Below are 14,532 nucleotides of genomic sequence, written 5' to 3' on the forward strand. Positions count from 1 at the left end.
CTGGGTGTTTGCTGGTAGGGAAATCATGACAGTCTGGTAAAATAAATTGGTTTCCTTCCTCCACTGTGGCTCTCTGCAACATCTCAGCGTGAAAGGCATGTTCATGAGTTAGAGGCAATGAGTCACCTCATGCTCCACAGCTGGTAAATCAGAGACGACCTTCCCTGCTCTACTCCCAGCTCTCCTTCCCGGGAACACCTTGCTCATATCCAAGTCTGCACTGACCTCTAGTGCCTGCTGTAAGGAATGTAAGGTGGCCAGAGGGAAGGAGGATCTTGGATAACTTCCACAGCAGGTCTGAGCCGTGGGAGAAAGATAATTGGATCCTCACACACAATGCATCATGTCTTACTAGGATCACTATCATCTCCTTCTGCTCTGCCTCAGTGAAGACTTCATCACATATAAGTCCTAACCCCATCACCAAGGTAGCCAAGGCAGTTTCTTCCTGTACCAAATACATTCAAAGAACTTCCCACCTTTCCCCTCCCAAATCACTTTTTCGCTCATGTCCCTGGCTGTAGGAGAACACTTAACGAGCCACTGAGCAGGTCACCCTACAGCAAGGACAGGCAGGTTAGGGAGGGATGGAACATCTCAGCTATGCAGTGAGGCAGGTCTTAGTGGGGAGGGAGAGATAATGAGACACTGTCAGCTTTTCCCCTAATACTGCTTTCCCTGCTCTATTTATTTCCAATTCCATTTTCCTGCTGGTTCATTTTAGCCAGTACCTCTCAGACCTCAAGGGATTCAGAGAATTAGAAAGAGACGCTCAGGAAAAGACTGGCTGTGCTCAGCAGTTTCAGATGCGTGCCCTGAGATAACCAGAAGGCTGTGGCTTGGTGGACCAGTCTTTAGCTTGGCCACGTAGCTGGATTATTCCAAGGGGTCTAGGAGGTTTTACAGGGCCTCCTGACACACTGATCATGCATGCATCTGGGCATGATAGGTTGGTATCAAAGGGGTTTCAAAACATATTTTAAAATACTGTTATCAATTTTCCATGGATGGCAATCCCATTTGAATGTTAGCCTTTGGCTCTCCTGAATATACCATATACCATGGTGCTTTCTTGCTGCGGGGAGAAGAGTGCAATAAGAAGAAAGGGGGAATAGCTGGGATGCTCTCCACTTCCTAGATGCAATTTTGCCCTATTTCTGATTGCCAGAGACTGCTGCAGTCCTTGTTCTGTCCCAGAGTAGAAACTCAGGCTCATGCCTGCACCACCTAACAACATTACACACATGGTTGTGGGCAGATCTGTTCTCTTTTCCTTCCCTTCCATCTCCAGCATTCCAAGTCTTGTACATGAAACACCTGAGCTCTGCTCCATGTCTCCAGGAAAACTGTCAAAGCTGGAAGGTGTGGGAGGACTGGAGGGCTGTTACATCCTCCTCCTCAGAGCCCCCCTGTACGGGGCAGGCATCCGTGAATTTTCTGGATCTGCTTCCTACCTTTCCTTTGTCAAACCTGCTTCTCCCCCCTCTCCTTTTTAAAAAAAGAAAAATGTAAGAAAGAAAGAAGCAAGAGGTTAGCTCTGGCTAGGGAGCTCCTGCCTGCAGAAGCTTGGAGAAGCTTAGTCCCACAGCCCCAGTGCACTCACCGCTGTAGCAGATGGCATCGTAGCGAGAGTCGGGGTGCGGGTACCCCGTCTGGTTGACGTAGAGGTACACCGTCCGCACACCCACCAGGTTTCCTCCACAGTTGGGCCGTGCTCTGGAAATGGGGTAGCGGACGCTGCGATCGGCCAGCCAGCCCGCGCTGCACATGTCCATGCCATCCTTCCAGGCCAGGTACAGCTCTCCCGTGGTGGCCAAACGGGCTCCCAAACTGCGGCATTTGTCGAAAGCTTCTTGGAAGGTGAACTTCTCGGGGGCGGTGGCATAGAAGACTTTACCTGCAATCACACCATCCATTAGCATAGGAATTAGCTGTAGAATTTAATCCGAATTCCCTTTCTTCCCCCTTCCCATTCCTGAGAGTTTGGAAAAGATGAAAAGTGTATTACAGCTGAACTGCAACCCCGTGTTGGTGACTGTCTATACAGACCAGAAGAAAGGGACTCTTACAGATCGAATACAAACTAGAGCAAAACATACCAAACTATCTGGAACCACAGGACAAGTGGAAGATAAAGGACAATTTCAGTTCTGATGTGCTGACTCTTTCAATGGATCCCTGCTGTAAGCATGGGTGATGGACACCTCTGAATGTCATTCCCTCAAATGGATGACCAGAGACACGCAGGATGGCATGGCCTGCAGTGGAGGTCAGATGGACTCCACCCTCTGTATTGCATGAGTCATTTGACATTATAATTGTCCAAGGTCTAACAAAAAGACTGCAGAGAACATCTGGTCTTGCTGGGGGATGTGCTTTTCCATCTAACCTGTCTTGCCTCAAGGCCCTTTGCCTCTGTATTTACTGTTGTCCAGTCCAGACACGATCAGAGCTTTGGCTGCTTCTGCATCTAGTAACAATAAAAGCATCAAATCACCTTGCATTTGCTCTGCATAGCAGTAAACATCATAGGTTTCATCTGGCTCGCGGACACCGTAGGTCCTCACTCCTGGAAATTCATCCTTGTCGCCATAGCAGCGCTCCCGGGGCCAGTGGATGGGGTACCTGGGGGAGAGAGGGTGTGTAAGAGGTGGGAGCAGGACCCCAGCAGCTGCAGGGAGGCTGGGGGGAGCTATGGAGCACTGCACAGTGTGATGATTTATGGATTTTCTTGGGTTATGGGGAAGAGAAAGGATGATCTGCTGTTCTGCCTTCCTTCTGATGGTCTCAAGCACAGCAGAACCCTGGCAGCACTGGCCAAAGACATCAGGCCAAGGTGTGTCCACAGCCAGGGATGTAAAACTTGGTATGGTTGAGCCCCACTTGTGCATTTTGGTGTAGCACCTGTTTTGTTCATGGAGGATGAAGGATCAGGATTGAACCATTGTCCACTCAGCTGTCACCACCAGGTGAGGAGGACAGTGGTCACTCTGCCTTCCTACTCTAGATTCCCCCATGGCAGAGAACGGCTTGCAATCCCACCACCTCCCTCTGCACACCAGCAATTACAACAGCTCCCATGTAGCAACTGATTCTCAACCATTCTCGGTCGGTGGCTTCATTACAGAAGTCCTTCCCTAACGACCCTGCTGTGGCTTTCCTTTGCCCTCCACCGTGCATTACCTGACAGTCTGATCCGCCAGCCAGCCGGCGTCACACTGCTCGTACCCGTCCTCGTAGGCAGCCTGCAGCTGCTCGGGAGTAGCAATCACAGCGCTGTTCTGGATACAGGCCTGCTTTGCTTTCTCAAAGTTCAAGGTGTACCTTGTGGAGATTGCTCTGTAGTGGAATACGATGCCTGGAAAACACAATGGCCATCACTCACACGTCTGCTGGAGAGCAACCAGCCCCTTTCCTTCCAGTTATGGATTCAAAGAACAGATACTACATATCAACTAGAAACAATGAGTTATTTATGCTGATTGTCTGTGTTTGAGCATCTCAAGCCAAGGGTGAATTGATGGGTCCCTTTCACAGGACCTTGAGGAGCACATTGGTGAGCTAGGACAGCGACTGCCCTCCCATGGTACTGTAGTAAATTCATGGTGTATTAAAAACCAGTAGTGTGAACAGTGGGAGGATATAGCCCAGAATACAGAGCTATAACACCATCAGGAGGATTCAAGATTTCCCTGACAGAGCTCTGTGCAGCATTTTAAACACATGGTTCATAAATCAGCCAGTGGGACAGAGCAGGGGCTGTGCTGCTGGGCAGGCTTGGAAGTTGCCACCTCCCAAGGTCCTGCTTGGGACCAAGAGTGCACTGTCAATCACTGTAAAGCACGCAGGAAACAACAGCAAGAGGCAAATACACTTAAAATCTCCAGATCTACTGTAAGCATATCCAAGTTGTATTTTTTCTGATGAACGGGGATCTTTACAAAGGATGGCTATTGCTACACTCTGGTGTGGCACAAGCAGGCTTGAAGTCAAGTGGAAAATTCACCAGGAGGCAATGAGGGGGCTCCCAGCCTCCACTGTCAGATGTGTTCTCCAGTGCATGTGAGACTGGCCAGTTAACTGTTGTACTGGAGGCTGTCTCCCTGTCCTACGCTGAAAGCAAAAACCATGATGAAGATAAGGATTGTAGGAAACTTTTGTTATTTTATCCACCTATTACTAGGATGAGCTTTGCAAGGCGATGGGGAAAGTTTTTCTAGAACAGACCAATTCTCCAGCTGAGGGCATCCCATCTCCTAAAATGTTTGGAAGAAATAAAAGGTCTTATAAGAGTCCTGTTCCAGCTTCAGCCCTCGGAGCAGCAGCCCAACGTATCCAGTACCACCTCCTGCCAAGGATGTCGTCTTGCTCTCTCTGTAACTCACCTTCTGCCAGAAGAGTCATTTTATTGCCATATATTCTGCCATGAGTCATTTTACTGGTTTGTTTAGTCTGGTCCTAGCTGCTAAAATAAATGCCTGCCCCATGGCTTCTGCTCACTTACCCATCACCTTATCTGGGACCTGAATGAAAGGGTTTATGCCTATGGGGAGAGCAGTACCTCCCCTGCCCATATATTCCCTCCTCCCTTCTGGGCAGGCCAGGCAGCAAGATCTTGAGAGGAAAGAGCAAGGTCAATATCTCACCTTTCACTAGGACCTCTATTGTGTCTTGCCTGTCCTCAATCCCATACATCACTTCACAGCGATAAATCCCAGTGTGGTTGGATCTCAGCGCCTTGATTTCCAAAGTGGCATCGGTGGGGATGGCGGGGTAATTGGGCAAAGAGATCACCTCCCTGTACTCAGTGTTGAGCCGGATTTTCCCGCCGGTGGCCACTAGCAAGACAACTTCGGTCCCGTTTGAGAGTTTGCTCCATTTGATCCTTGGGGTCAGCAGAGCACTGGTGTCCTCTTCCTCTGGGATGTTGAAGTAACAGGGGATGTTCAGGGAGCTTCCCAGGACAACACGCAGGGGAGACTGCTCAGGTATCTTCACTTCCAGGCCATCACTACTGTCTGCCAGTTCCCAAACAAAGCCATGGTTACATCAATAACACATTTAATCCACAATCCCCAGTGCTTCCACAATGCTTATATCTCCTTTGCAAATCTGTACCCCCATACTCAGGCCCTCATACTGTTTTTGGTCTAGTCTGCTGAAAATAACTTGCAGGAAGGGAGGTTACAACCATGACCATTGTGCCGTGGTTGCTTTCGGGATTTGGACCAGTGCTGGATGTGGGAATGTAGGGAATGAAGGGCCCTACAGCAGTGTAGCTGCTGCCCGTGCTACGAGATCACACCTGATAGGGTTTAAAAAGGGGAATGCTGAAAATCCCTCAGTTTCCCCAAAAATCTGCCTTTGCCTGGAGCTATCTCTGTGGCTCCCTGAGCACAAGAACAGTGAGAAGCTATGGCATAGCAGCCGTCCAAATAGAGCAGCCCTGTGTGTACACAGAGCAGATCTTGGGTACACTTATTTCTGGCAGCTGCCCATGCTTGGGGATGGGACCAGAGTGTGGCACATTGCTCAGCCCCTGGGCACGTACCTGAGAGCTCCACAGAGACGGCTGCTGTGATGACTCGCAAACACACAAACACCAATAGTAAAGTGGTCATAGTTTACCTGCAAGAGACAACACAGGGAGAAAGGATTTATGACAGCTGTGTGTTCATCGGGAGTCGAGTGGTGAGGATGCTGCTGCGGGGCAGCGCGATGCTTTTAGCTGCCCCTTAAGCCTCCTACATGTGACTGGCAGTGAAAGCCGGTCCTTGGGGAAGGACGCTGTCTCAAAGTGCCTCTTGCTTCAGGAAATGAGTCCGTGAGACAAATAAATAAGATGCTCTGCTATGTACAAGAGACTGAAGTGTTATTATAGATCACTTATTACATTGCTCTCCCGTTCTCTCTCTTCTGATTCAATCTTTCCTGTGGAGCAGAAAGACAATTTTCCATCAGATCTTCACACTTATTATGTATTTACTCAAGAGGGAACATCATATCCACTAAGCCTTCGCCTCAGAATAGGAGCTGCCCCTCACCAGCATCCTCCATCCAAGCCCACGCTGACTCTCAGGCCAGATGATTGGATGCATTCTGTATACCTTAAAATACTCCGAAGCAAAATCTGTGCTCTATATAGTGGAAAAGCCAAAGGTTATGATGCTTTGGTTCAATACTTGTGTGTTGACAACATACATAGCCTTAACTGCAAATGGAACCTCATACAAGAAATCCACAGGATACAATTCTGGGCATCTTAGCTCCACTCTAAAAATATCCTCTTGGGATCCCTCAATTATTCAGGGCAATATGCTACTTCTGAAAGGTTTAGGAAAGGAAAGGAGCATCCTCCTGACATTGAATGGCAGAAGGAGTATAGGAAGGCCAACTGAATTAATCCTAACTGGATTATCAACCAGTATAAAATCACGGGATTTTAAACAGCCACAAATGTTCAAGTTGTTTTTAATATTTCAAGTAAAAACCTTGTCCTCCAGCAACACAGCATCTTTTGGTGTCACATTTCAGCGCTGACTCAGAAGGAAAGACCACACCTACTGAATCACTGGTGTTTCCTTTGAGGTCACCTGTCCAAATATTGGCTGTTTAACTCCTGTGATCTAGAAAGATCCCAGCTGACTTCAGCTGACAGGGAGCATTCGGAGTATACGCCTATCGACCTTGCAGAAAAGTCTATTAAATATACTGGCACAAGAAAAGGCCAAAAATAAACCTCATCCTGTATAGTCCAGCATTAACCTTTCACTTATGAAAAAATTGACCTCCGTGCACTCATTCATTTTAACCTGACACATCACAAAACCTTATATTTTTGAAATCGTTAGTTAATAGAGACAGCTATGCTGGCAGAAAATAGAGGAGAACAGGGCCTGAACACACTGTCAGAGATGCATGGAGGCTTGAGTTTGCAGCTGTAGGGATGAACAAGGTCAAACGGATACACCTCAATTTCTGCTGGGCCTGGGAAATAAAATATCAGGTAAGTGCCCACCTCAGGGAGCACCCATGGAGTTGTGTGTCTGTTTGGGTGTCTCTCGTGTTAGGAATGACATCGGCATAAGCAATGTATTACGAACCTCTTCTGCAGCAGGATGGTTGACTTCACCATTTCCCTCTACCGGTGACCAGGACCAAGTCAACTTCCATGCTGCAGAAGAGCATTTGGCAGTCAATGACGGGGATAACGACAGGGGGACGTGCCCATAGTATGGGCTGTGGGGGGCAATGAATTGCCTTCTGCTCATCGGTAAACGAGGAGAATTGGAAACACCATCTGCTACGGATAAACAGTCTGAAATCAGCTTGGCTAAACAGCCGTACCCAAGAGTCCTTAAAGAGCTGGCTGACTAAATTCCTGGCCCACTGATGTTCATTTATAATCTGCACTGGAGCACTGGGGCAGGTCCCGAGTACTGAAGCACGGTGCCAGTAGTCAGCCAAGACATACAAGGATGAGCCTCATAAATACACGCTGGTTTGATTGACATAAATTCCAGGCAAAATAATGGAAAATCTGATACAGACTTCAACTCATTAAGCACTGAAGAATAAGTGTAATATTAATCTTAGTTGAGGCACTTGTATATAAACCAGATGCTTCCAAACTTGATTTTATTAGTTGGCATGATTCTAAGTTTGCCTGATAAAGCTGCCTGCATGGTTGTAACATAATAATGTAATTAGATTTTGATAAGGTTTGACTTTCATAGGGTTCCATGTTATGAGGATATATAAAGTCAGTAGTTCTTACATTGAGATGGCTCAGCAGAAGCCTAGCTGGCAGGTCTCGAAAAGAAGCCATCTGAGGGACACTGATGTTGAAGGAGGTACTTTAATGGGTCAGTATTAGATTCAGTGTGTTTCCAAATAGACTATATTTTAATAGAATCAAATACAAAAATATAGATGTACACTACACATTATACATGCCTGACAATGGGATGTTGTGTCCTAGAAAGATTCGCTCAGGAGAGCTACTGCCACCCGTAAAATGGAACAGGATTACCTCTCTGTGCATTAGTGGTGAGCATTGGGAATACTGTGTGCACGTCTGGGTTGGCATAAGGATACCAGAGAAAGATGGCACAGAATATATCCGCCAGAAAGGATCTGAGGGCTGGAGGAAATGCCTTATGGGGGCAGACTAGGAGGTCCAAATCTAATTATTGTAACAACACCATGCAAAAAACCCAAAAGATTGAGAAGCTGACAACAAGGCACAAGTATTGTTTCAAGAAGAAGCTTCTGGTGCTAAAGGGCTCTTTGATCTGACAGAAAGTCATCACCAGAACTAACAGCTGGGAGCCATACACCAAACAAACCGAAATGGGAAAAAACCCCCACATTTTAAACAGAGGGCAACGGGTCAGTGGAAGCAGTACCAAGGGAAGAACCTGAGTTTCTATCCCTTGGTATCTTGGAGTCCAGACTTGAAAGCATCTCTGGAAGACATGGCTTAGGCAAACACAAGTTAATGGGCTTAACAGAGAGGTAAGTGGGTGAAGTTTAAGGAGCCTACATACACGGGAGATCAGCCCAGAATGGTCCCTTCTGACACTAAAATCAACGAATATGAACGCATCACTGTTTTCATCTCCACTCTTCTATTATTTACCTTGCCTGGCTCTAAGGCAGTACAAAGAATGGTATTTGTGAATATCACACACATTCTTCACATGACCTGTAGGATCTAAGGCAAAAAAGACATCCTATAAAATTAACCTTTGCCTGCTCAATCTAAGCCAGCCATGCCCAAAAATCCACACAGGCGAGGCATCCCCTGGCTCTGTGTCAGGCAAGGAGAAACGGATTTGAGGGTAAACAGCCAGTGAAGGAGGAGGAAAAGGGCTTAACCTGCACTTTGGAGAAGATCTCCAGGTTACAGATGAGTCACTGCTATCACATGAGGCACTGCAGGGAACTTGAAGCAGACACAGCTTCTGCACTTTGAAATATCTTTGAGCTTTGGGGGGAACTGAAGTCCATTCTCTGAAGCATATTCTTGTTCAGTTAGAGGAATGTTTCCTGCAAGAACAAATAACCATGGGACTGTGCACCCAGGCCCCTCCTAGAGTAGGTCACTGCTTTCACTATGGACCAGCCCAACATTGACTGAGGACTGTCTCCCTGGAATGAACTGAGCTTGTGGGGTAGGCTCAGATTATTTCTACTTGCACCATCCCAAACCTGCCATTCCAGTGGATATCCTACATTCGCATCCTCTGGATAAAAGGAGGAATTGGAAGGCAAAGATCATGTGAGTCCTGGGAACAGGAGTGGACTCTCCAGGGCAGAAGGCCCTTGGAGGGGATTCAGGTAGAGGACACTGTCCTAGCCATTAGTAACTAAGTCTTCAGTCATGATACCTGCTCAAGCAGTAAATAAAAGCACTTACTTCTCCAGGTTCCTTAAATCAGGTACCTTTCAGCAGGCTCTGCATTTTTCCAGAATCCAAGTGAGCTGAACAGTCCTGAGTGTCATGCAATAAACTCAGCCAAGAGAGGCAGGCAGCTTTAGACCTGGATTACCTACTAAAGAGTAGAAACATCCTAGAGCATGGAAACAGAGCTGTTTAAATATAATGGGAGCTGGTTGGCTGAAAAGACTTTTAGGGTCCATGCCTACAGCAAACTGGCATTGTTCTGAGTCCCACACAGTTGTTATTTCTGTGTACATTGGCAATGGGTAGGAGGAGAACAAGTTCATCTGTGCATCAGTTAGACATCACAGAACAAAATGCCCTAAGTAGAGGGAATTCACTTTGCCCCAAAAGCTAAGACAAGCTCGCGTACTCTTATCCAAGAGTCTTATTCAAGATTTGTGCTGATCTTTCACAAGGAAAAATACCCTCATATGATAACAGCTGGGACCAGCGGTATCTTTGCAGTTTGGTTTAGCTGTGAAGAAAAAAAGTCAGCCTCCTTTTATCCCACAGAAGCCCAGAGGCAATGTATTTTCCTTGTGAGCAGTGGTTAAGCAAATCACAATAACAATGTTTTGGGTGTATTCTGCGAAAGTGTTGACTCCCTGCCAGTAAGAAACCCAACCTACTCCTCAGGGTGCTGTTTGCAATGTTGATCTCCATTTTTCATTCCCCTTAAGCACGCCAAAGAGATCCAACCCTGAGTCTGCACACAGCTCTGGTCGGGATTCACTGTGCTGGGAATGCCTTTGATTAACGTCCCGTTGTTACAGCAGTGGTTCCATGCTGCAACACTTCTACTCCGTGTTGTCTCTAGTGGGATGTCCAAGCACATGGTAATGAGCAAACAGCTGCTTGAAGGAGCAGTTCTGGAAGCAAGCAAAGACAGAGGTTTGTCTGAGCAGACATGAGTAGCACAGATGATGGAGCCCTGGTCTGTCTAGCCAAGGGAACTGAGGAGGTTGTTCTTCTCATTCTAAAGCAACATCTAAACCACAAAGGTAGTTCAGCGCATGGGAGAACCAACTGGGAGCAGCGTGTGCTCACTGAGATGAGATCTGGTACAGGGGAAAAGTTTTCAGGGACAAGGATGTGCCTGAGTTGCATGACTGAGTAAAGGCAGAGTAAATCCTGGAGCAGGCTAAGCAGTGGCAGGAACACATCCTAGTCAGCACCTTACTAATTGGCCCCCAACTGTAGTTGAATGGCCAAGAAGAGTGGTGGACCTGAACATGTTGGGGGTACAGTCAATGTCCCTACTGTATATGTCATTAATAAGACAGGCCTCTGGAAGTGCATTTATTTAGCTATTGTTCTGAAGATCATCAAGGTAGCCTGGCTACTAGAAAAAAACACTTTATGAGCAGTGGAACTCATAGGAGGAACCAGGTCACTGCTGACAAACTCCAATTCAGTTGCAGAGTCCTTACCTTCTAGTAGAAAAAGTCACCTTGAAGAGTTCTGCAGACACTTTGGTGGAGCTCTTCCTATGGTGACTAGAGAGGACCATCCAAGTTTAGTGGGGAGCACTGTGAGGGACTAATTCGCAAAAGCAGCAATGATCATGCTATGCTTTCCACAAGGTCCATGCCACAAAAACACCTTCCAGCCCTGCAGATTACTTTCTTGCAAAACTCCATTTGTACTTGCTGGGAGGACAGCTGGAGCAGGCAGCTTTTATGGCAAGAAGAGAGGAGCAGGTAGGACAAGTTACACAAGGTCATGGCTATGTCTCTCCATCAGAATAACCATCCCTGTGCAGACCAAGCAGTCTGGAGGAACAAGGTTCCAACCGAACTGCCACAAAAACTCCAGCTATCCTACCTTCTCTAACCAGTGACCAAAACAGAAACAAGGCCCTCTCCAATTCAGCCTGGGCCAGGAGGAATTCAGGAAAAGCTCCTGCCTTTCCAAAAAAGACAGAGTCGGGAAATGCTGGTAAGCTCAGGAGCTCTCCACCCCAGAGAACAACTGTCTCTTTCACTGAAGTTTATTGCCACTTTATTTTATGCCTAAGGCCATGCCTCTGTATTAGGTTGTGTGCAGACTGTCCTAAATTGGCTGCATATAAATATGTTTATTTGAGAATCTAAGTGTGTGTGGAGGGAAGTGTGTACATATGTGCAGACAAGTTTAATCCCTCACTCTTCCAACCCTGTCCCCAGGTTTTCAAAAGGCTGAAGAACCTGGAGGGAGCAAGAAAAGGAAAAGTCACTACAGTGAAAGTCCAACAAAGTGCCTACACAGTAAGACTGTACAGTGGAAAATAGCCAGATGGCCCATTTGCAGCACAGTCTAACTTGTTTGCTTGCTGGAAAGCATTTTCTGTTCTAGTCTATTTTAATTGAGTCCCATCTGCAGTTTCTCCTGTGGCCTTTGCTTGTTCCAGACCATGTTAATCACCCTTGTTGCAATTAAATTTATTTTCATCACCCTTAATCCTGCTGTTGTCCTTTTATTTATTTAATTTTTTTTTTTTTTTGATGGGGGCAGATGGGTCACTTTAAGCTTTCTTGTTTCTCAGCGGATGGGTCACTTTAAGCTTTCTTGTTTCTCAGTTTTGGAAGACCTTTAATACACTTACATATTGTTTCTGGCAGCTAATAAAATGCCACTCATTACCTAGAAGATATGCCTGGGCATAAAAGTATTTCCAAAGACAATATTTCCTTTAAAATTTTGGATATACAGAGGCTCCTGAAAAAAGGTCAAAACCAGCACTACTAATTTAGCCTTAGATTCTCTCTCTTCAACTGGTTTTTCATTCCCAGTTTATTCCCCATTGGAGAGTGGACCTCAGTTTCTGCAGGTGACACATGGTCACCTCCATCCAGCCTTATTTCAGCACTATTATTTTCAGGCACCAGCACTGGGGACCAAGGCTTTGATGAGGTCTGAGGAGACACCATCACCCAGCAGGGACATCAGGAGGGTTCTTGTGTATGTTTAGACAGCATGTCCCATGTCCTTGTCAGCTTCAGAGTCAAACGGTGGTTTCTCCTCTCCCATGTAAAACTAGAGACCGTTCCTCTATGATCTCTACGAACAAACACTTTATTGTCCCTCTGCATGTTCCCAGCCTCTGCGCAGGACTGAGAGCTTTTCTGTTAAAAACCTCAGCCTGGTCCAGGAAATGGGAGGGAAGGAAGGGGGGGGAAAAAGTGAGGGGGGTGGGCAAAACCAGTTTTATTTCTTCTTCTTTTTTTAAAATAAGGCAAACTTTGGAACTGAAATATGGCAATAAATGCACTCCTGTGATTTTTCATGTTTTTTCAGCTGTAAAGAAAATAGGAGAAATATTCCATTCTGTCTGGCTTCCAAACCATTCTGAGAGTAAGGTCTTTATGTACAGAGCAGCTTGGATGCTGCTCCTGCCTGCTCTGCTTCTGAAACCATCCCCGGAACAATAAAGTCCTTTTTTCCCCAATCAGAAAGACACATGGCAGTAACTGCTCAGATATTTTGTCATCGAGGGATGTAGTCCTCCACACGCTGACAGTCCTACCTGAATTGCTACAGGAGGTGGCAAACTGACGGCTCTGAGACGTTTAGTGCATAAGGCACAAAACAGAGAACATTTATTGAAGAGTAGAAATAACATCAGGTTTCACCTCAAGCCTCAGCTGGCTCCTGTCCTCAAGCACCCCTTGATCCTGCAGGCACGAACGTGTTCAGCCACGGCTCTGTTAATACACCCTGGTGATGTTATCAGTGTGCCCCTCAGCCATAACACGTGGTCCAGAGCTCCTCTCTGTCCTCCTCCATAAAGAACCACAGTTGACTGGACCAGTAATTTTGGTTCCATGCTATTACATTTTCAGTGTCTTTATGGCTTTTCCTTCAATAAAAGAGTTGCAGTCTGTTGTAATTTGACTGTTTGTCTCATGATATTGCACATACACTACAAGGAAAGCCAAAATACCCAAGGATGTGTGGACATGCTTTCAATAAGCAAGATGCCACAGGAAATCTTTGCAAAACCTAAACAGTCCAGTCCTATGCTAGGTCCAGTTAGTGATCCAAGCTCAGATGTATGATCTGGAACAAATGTCCTACTGAACACAAAAAGCTTTATAAGCATTTATCTCTTTTTCTGGTATCTACCACAGAACAGCTCTCATGCTCCCCTGATTTACATTGGTTTTACATTACATCTCTATTAACTTCAGCAGCATTTCTACATTTTTTTTCTCTTTTCTTTTTTTTTTTTTATTTCCTTCTTTTCCCTCTGAGAGATCAGAAGCAAGCTAAAGACACAGGCTCCAGAACAGCAAACCCACACCACTGACCACCCCAAACCTAGGTCTCTTGCAGGAAAACCAGAACTGTCTGTCACTGGCAACACACACACCGGTAATTTTCCTACCCTTCAAGGATGGAGAAGTTATAAAATGTCCATTATGGTAAGCAGATGACAGCTGGAGCCTTTCATGCAAGGTGTGGGATCAGCACCAAGTCCTGAGCTGCCATGGCTCTGAGTGTCTGCTCAATATGGAAAGCAAGAGCCACATTCAAACAGCCCCTAGAGCCTCTAAATTCAAGGGAACAATGAGCCTTTGAGAACGGCTGAAGCTCGCACTCAGAATCCTCTCTACTCCACGGGAAGAAAAAGAAACTTCTAAAGAGCAATTCATCTCCTTATGAAACAGATGTCTCAGTTGAGAACGTTTGAAGAGTTGTTCAGCCATTTCTCTGTCGGTCAGTAATGGATCCTGGAGCGCTGTTAGACACCCAACTGTTAGAGATGGGAACGTGGTTGTGCACTTCATAAAGCCTCCTTATACCCTATTTTTTATGCACAACAGTTGAATGTAATTGGGATTTACCCCTTTGCAGGGGATAGGAAGGAAGAATTTAATCTACAGAGAAGCAATGGAACTCAGAAGTCACTTTCCTCCAGGGTATGCTGTCTCTGGGAATGACAAGCACCCATCACCCTTCTTTGGCAGCAAGAGGCAGGTGAACCCTTATATTCCAGAGAAAGAAGGTAACAATCTACGCTTGTTTTCTGGAGCTGCTGTCAGCTTTGCTGTCAGCAAAGCCCCCCTAGACACAGAAAGGAAACCCTCCAAAACACAAGAGAA

The 14,532-nt window shown here is 46.2% G+C and overlaps 1 protein-coding gene across 1 annotated transcript in view; it reads right to left on the reverse strand.

Annotated features, from left to right (window-relative positions):
* ACAN (aggrecan) overlaps positions 1-14,532 on the reverse strand; it is a 51,232-nt gene that overhangs the window by 22,619 nt on the left and 14,081 nt on the right. The window contains exons 2-6 of the mRNA XM_014944258.1: positions 5,552-5,628; positions 4,647-5,018; positions 3,184-3,358; positions 2,498-2,625; positions 1,604-1,897 (exon numbers count right to left, since the gene is read on the reverse strand). Of these exons, the coding sequence (XP_014799744.1) occupies positions 1,604-1,897; positions 2,498-2,625; positions 3,184-3,358; positions 4,647-5,018; positions 5,552-5,621 (1,039 nt within the window). The 5' untranslated portion in view covers positions 5,622-5,628. The remainder of the gene's footprint in view (positions 1-1,603; positions 1,898-2,497; positions 2,626-3,183; positions 3,359-4,646; positions 5,019-5,551; positions 5,629-14,532) is intronic.

Source organism: Calidris pugnax, unplaced genomic scaffold (genome assembly GCF_001431845.1).
Source record: "Calidris pugnax isolate Ruff unplaced genomic scaffold, ASM143184v1 scaffold70, whole genome shotgun sequence".
Classification (NCBI taxonomy): Eukaryota; Metazoa; Chordata; class Aves; order Charadriiformes; family Scolopacidae; genus Calidris; species Calidris pugnax.